Raw genomic sequence first — 5,558 nt, 5'->3', positions numbered from 1 at the left:
CACACACAGATACTGATGTTCAGCTGTTCAGACAAGTGTTTTGCCTCAATCAGCCAATTTTCATCCTTCCAGGGAAAACAGGCAGCTGAACCTTTCACTCCTTTCCAAATATTATTTTGGAATAGTTTGTGTTTATTACTGCTAATGTACTGGCTTAAAAGCACCTGCTGTAGAGTAGCATTTCAATTTCCAGGCAGGACAAAATTAGAAAAAAAACCCCAAAATGACAAACCCAGAGAAAGTTCCAATGAGATACTAGCAAGGATAAGAAAGTGATTGCTCCATAGATGATTACTAAAACCACAAAATACCTTGGGAATGACGGGTTAAGGAGTCTGTAGAGAAAGTATAATTGGCTTATACTGTCAGAATAAACATCATGATACTTCATACAGCTCTGTATCAGAACCCTTTGCCTCTTTTTTTTTGCTTGCAAGCCTGGCAGGACATGCAGCTATCAGTAACAAAGAGCTGAACCTTCAGAAATGTTTTGGATACTTCACAACAAGCCATCCTAGGAAAAGGTTACGACGTGTAACTTCACTGTATTTTAGATTCATCATCTGGCTGTTTGTTAAAACGACTCCTGATGTACTGTGCATGAACAAATGGCAAAACTATGAAGAAATAAGGAGCAAAATATAGAGAATTATACATGAGGTACTTAGGTCAATGACACAGCAAAGGAACAGCTGGAACAGGAAATCACAAATCCAACTCCAGAGTGAAAATCACTGTATTTTATATCAGTTGTATCATATCCATCCTGAGGTGCTGTCACATGGTCCAGTAGTGGCTTCAGTGTGGGGTGGTGAAGATGTAATAGAATCTCAAGGTGTCCTGGGGGAGAAGGAGGTGACAGGGGGACACTGATGGCTCTGGGGGAACGCAGGACTTGGGGGAATCACCTCGGCTCAGTTCTGGCACTGTGGAACTGGAAGAAGACTCCTCCTTGTGCCCACACTTCGGGGAGAGCCGAACAGTGGGGATGGAGGGACATCAGACCATGGGTCAGGCCCCAAAACCTGTCTGTCCCAGCAATAAATCTGTCTGAATCCCAGAATCTCAAGGGGTCTGGGAGGTGGCTGGGGGCCGCAGAGAGTGGCTCGGGGCGGGGTACAGGAATCTGTGGGTCAGGGTACCCAGAAAATGTACCTGATTACACTACAGGGCCTGTCTTGGGCTACTGGGGCCGCTGGGGATGCAAACTGGGGCCCAGTGGGGTGAGTTAAGAGTCTGATGGGAACAATTGGGACCATTGTGGGGTGACATGGGGCACTGGGAGCAACCAGGGGTACAACTTGGGGCCTGAGGGGGGCCATTTTGGGCCTCACAGGTGCAATTTGGGGCTGAGAGGGACATTTTGAGTGCTGTCTTGACACACAAGACTAGAGAGTAAGAGTGAAACAGTGAATGAAACCAACAGATCAAACAGCGGCATCTCCTTTGCTTGTTAAAAAGCGCAGTGTGACAGAGACTTGACATGGAGCCTGCAGCAGTACTGGACTAAGGCTTTTCAAGTTTTTCAAATATACAGGAGAAGGCATAATGAGAAACACTAAGGGAGCTTTATTTGGACTTGTACTCCAGGTACTTAGAGTGCAAGTTTGCCTTTATTAATCTAATAAGTTGTGGCAATTAATTAGGGATCAGTTCCCTTTCACTATGATATAGAGTACAGGCAGAGTAATGGCAAACATAGCACATGTCAATGCAGTGCTGTAAACAGAACTTCTCTTGATTTGCGTTTCTAGTCTCCGCTCGGTATCACACAATTCCAAAATCACATCTCTCACAGCAGCAGCCTGGCCCTTGCCCTCCCCTGAAGGCCTTGGCATCACTCTTTCTGTAGGTCTGGAGTGCATGGCGAGTTTGACACTCTGCAGCTCAGACAGCACCTGCGTGATACTTTCCTGCAGACTGTTAAACTGCTGTTGTAAACTCCCTAGACATGAACTGACTTGTTTAATGTAGTTTAGCTGTTCATTTAAAGGCATTAAAAGAGAATCTATTTTTATGGAGTCATTCCTGGTTTCTCTAGTTAACAAAGCCCCTTCTTTCACTCCCCGCGATGCTGTTGTTTGCAGCACGTTTTTTAGGTCTTCTATGACATCACTGAGATCTTTCTGCTGCAAGTAATGGCTGGAGGCCTGTTCTTTGATGGCTTCTTGTAAATTTATTGGGCCCTTCTGTGCTTCAAGCACCAAGACTTTCAATTCTTGCAGCCTTACTCGATTGACGTAGGTGGAACCAAGAACACCTATAATGGCTCCCAGTACAGAGCCAATAATAGACCAGTTCTTCGTTTTTTCAGCTCTTGTGCGCTCTTTCTCATGGCTTTCCCTGACAGCTGCGGAGAAGAGAGAGAATTTTTCTCTCTCAGACTCTTCTGCATTTAAATATGCAGCTCGGTACCTCTTCTCTTCCTGCAAGAAATACAGTGATGAAAGGAGAAGGTATAATATGAAGCTATAAAGTCTATACTAAAGGAAAAAACCCAAACAAACACCCAAACCCCAGTGCAGATGAAGGAATGGATACCAGGAACATCTATTAGTAGTTTCAGAAATTTTCCCTTGAATGTGGGATTTTCTTTATTAATCCTACTTAAGTCACTGAGACATCATTTTAAGTCTGAGAAATGGAAAAGGTTGTCAGGAATCACAGCTGAAGATCCTGTACATGAGAATCTGCCACGTGATGATAGAAAACAGGTATGAGAGAGCAAGGTCTTTCACTCCCCATAATGTTCCCTGTTTCAGCCCTGCTGACTTCTCCAGACACCAGCAAAAGGCAGCTGAGAGAGTTTCCATGAATTAACCAGAAAGGAGTTTCCTCATCCCACAGAGGGTTAATTCATTAAATGGAAGTTTTTTCTTGACTACTCATGTAGAGGTCACCACTAGAACAATTAATTTTCTAGGCTCGCTATCCTCAGTTTTATTCTCCAAATTTACCACTCTATTTTAGCATTAACACATACAATTTGCACAGAGGACCAAACCATTGATAGTAACTAACTAAAACAAGTACCTTAAGAAATTAACTCTGATCACTTATTTCAGAACTAAACTGCATCTACAAAGACAATCAATCACTATTGAAGGAAACAAAGCACACAAATTTGCAACATATTCACCAAACCTTAAGTACCAACAAATTACCTGCAGCAACCTGTGTTCCAGAGTAGCCAGTTCTAAATACTGGGTGTCATCCCGAGAGACCCTGTCTAAGCGATCCCGAATTTCCTTCAGTTTAATCTGTTGGGCTTCTACATTTTCACGAGCCTCTCGTACTATCCCTCGAGCTATCATAAAGACATTTTCTGCCTGAGAAGAAAGAGCATTTATTTTAGACACTTATTACCATACAGACCTAAACTGCTAATTGTACAATTTTTTTTTTTTTTGTGGGGGGAGGGAAAAAACCAAGAACAAAATAAGCCACACTCTGTTTCAATCAAGGAATAAGCTCTATTTACTACATGCATAGCTTAGAACACATTCACAGTACCTACACAGACAGTCAAAGCAGAAAAGACATAATTCTCCCTGGATAACCTTTTCTGCCTCACAGCCAGTGTTTATGCTTCATATAGCTCTATTCACAATTTTAAAAATTCCACATTATCTCCATGTTTACCTCTGTCACTTTTCCCTGAGCCTCTCGAACTTCATTGATTCCAACAAATTCTTCGTATCTGTCCCACCAATTCCTGCATGTTGCAGACACTTTTTGGAGGGAGTTTTTTCCCATAGCAGTCCCTGATTCCGTGATCCGATGAAGGAGACCCATGGCCATTTCCATTGCAGACTTGGCTTCGGGCCTCTTGGGCGCCGATGGGCAGTAAGTCCTCACCACATGTAAATTCCCTTTTGGACTCCACTTCATCAACGAATGGTGATACTGCAGACCACAGGACACTGAGGACACACTTGATTTGTATTTCATAGGCCCCATGTCTTGAATTTAATCACTAAACAAAAGTGCTACAAGGAAGAAGAAGAGATGTTATTGAAGTATGGCTGATTCACAGCTCTTCAATGACATTTGTGCCAAAACCAATCAACTCCAGAATGGCTAAACCACTGCTACTTTTACACCACTGCTTACCTAGAGAACTTTCCACAATTTCCAATAAAGTGCAATTGTGTCACAGATCTCTGATTTTCTGTTAGGAAGTAGTCCCACCATGCTTCATGGTTCTTGATTACTAATTCACCCACGACGTGAACAACGATCATGTGCAGATCCAATAACAGCAGGAGCGACTTCAGAGAAATTTAGTGCTTCAGCAGAGCAGTGATTGCACGATGTGGTTTGCGTTACAGGTACTCACATCTCTGCAAAAGAACAGAAAAGGAAAAAAGGCAGAGAGGAAACAAAATCTTCATAAAAAAAGAAGTGTGGCTTGATCATTCTCTTTATCTTAAATTGCACAGATACAGGAAGTGTTGAAGGATGCAAAGACAAAAACATAAAGGACAGAGGGAAAACCCAGAAGTGCTGAACACAGGTATTCCCATGAGACTGCCTACAAAAGTAATAAACCAGGATGAGCCACAAGAATAGAAAAATCTCAGTCAGGGAACACACAGCATTCTAACACACAGGGCTGCATTTTAAAATGAGCTTAAAATTCTTGCTTACCCTGCAAAAGCACGCTGCTAGTTATAGTTTATTGTCTACTGATTTGAAATATGATCTTAGAGTTTGACTGAGGCACATTCCTCTAAGAACTGGAAACAGGAAAACTTTTCAGTCAGGTTTTGTATGAAATTTGAGCATGACTATATTAGGTTTTGACTAATATAATATTAAAACATGAATTATTGAGAAAACTTGATAGCTGCTGCATAGTATTTTTAATTATTTTAAAACAGCCTTCCTTGTTAATTTTAGGTGGTTAATACAGGCATCTCCACAAAAAAAGTATTGTACCAGCTGGAAAAATTCTGACCATGACAGGTTCATTCCTTGCTATTTCTAACAGCTAATAATAACACCAAGTGGCATTATGAAAATCTTACCAGTTGTTTTACACACCTAACAACATGGAAGATCAAACCCACAAGAACATGGAAATGAAGGAAGTTCTCTCTCCTGCCAGCATCACTCACAGATCTACTGTTAACAGCAGTGTTAAACACCTACTCTACATTGTAGGCCACATAAACGTCAGCTCAATTTTGCCTGTTCCAGACTGCAAAATTCCCCTCTCTTAATTGCATTACTACCTGAAGAGTTTAACCAAATATTTAGGCTACTGGACTATAGAAAAAAAACAGAGCGAAAGTTGAGATTTGAGGAAGAATTTCTATGCAGGCAGTCACAGACTGTGATGAACGTGATCTCAGCCTGAGCTCAGACGACACAAGAAAGTTGTGAAAGCTTAATCTGAGATGACGTGCCTGGTTCCTCTCTTGCTTTCCTCGCAAGAAACGTTTCCTCTGCCTGCAGTCACTGACAAACACACTCTCAAAAGCTGCCGCACACACAGAGCCGGTGGCAAGCGGGACTCGTTTCCACCGGGCCCCCCCTCCGCACGGGGCCCGCGC

At 42.4% G+C, this 5,558-nt stretch overlaps 1 protein-coding gene across 2 annotated transcripts; it reads right to left on the bottom strand.

Annotated features, from left to right (window-relative positions):
- Nucleotides 1-718: 718 nt before the first annotated feature.
- CCDC51 (coiled-coil domain containing 51) lies at nucleotides 719-5,405 on the bottom strand. 2 transcript variants are annotated; one of them, XM_017732549.1, is made up of 5 exons: nucleotides 5,047-5,405; nucleotides 4,114-4,343; nucleotides 3,643-3,989; nucleotides 3,165-3,329; nucleotides 719-2,426 (listed from the first exon to the last, which is right to left on the bottom strand). In XM_017732549.1, exons 3-5 carry the CDS (start codon nucleotides 3,958-3,960, stop codon nucleotides 1,650-1,652), a joined length of 1,260 nt encoding a protein of 419 aa, XP_017588038.1. In that variant the 5' UTR covers nucleotides 3,961-3,989; nucleotides 4,114-4,343; nucleotides 5,047-5,405; the 3' UTR covers nucleotides 719-1,649. The 2 variants fall into 2 exon arrangements, with proteins under 2 accessions (XP_017588038.1, XP_008630476.1); XM_008632254.2 differs by lacking the exon at nucleotides 5,047-5,405 and adding an exon at nucleotides 4,651-5,040.
- Nucleotides 5,406-5,558: the final 153 nt, after the last annotated feature.

The sequence above is a fragment of the Corvus brachyrhynchos genome, unplaced genomic scaffold, assembly GCF_000691975.1.
Source record: "Corvus brachyrhynchos isolate BGI_N302 unplaced genomic scaffold, ASM69197v1 scaffold4, whole genome shotgun sequence".
Classification (NCBI taxonomy): domain Eukaryota; kingdom Metazoa; phylum Chordata; class Aves; order Passeriformes; family Corvidae; genus Corvus; species Corvus brachyrhynchos.
The sequence above is the reverse complement of the archived record's forward strand: the minus strand, read 5'-3'. Positions and strand labels throughout refer to the sequence as shown.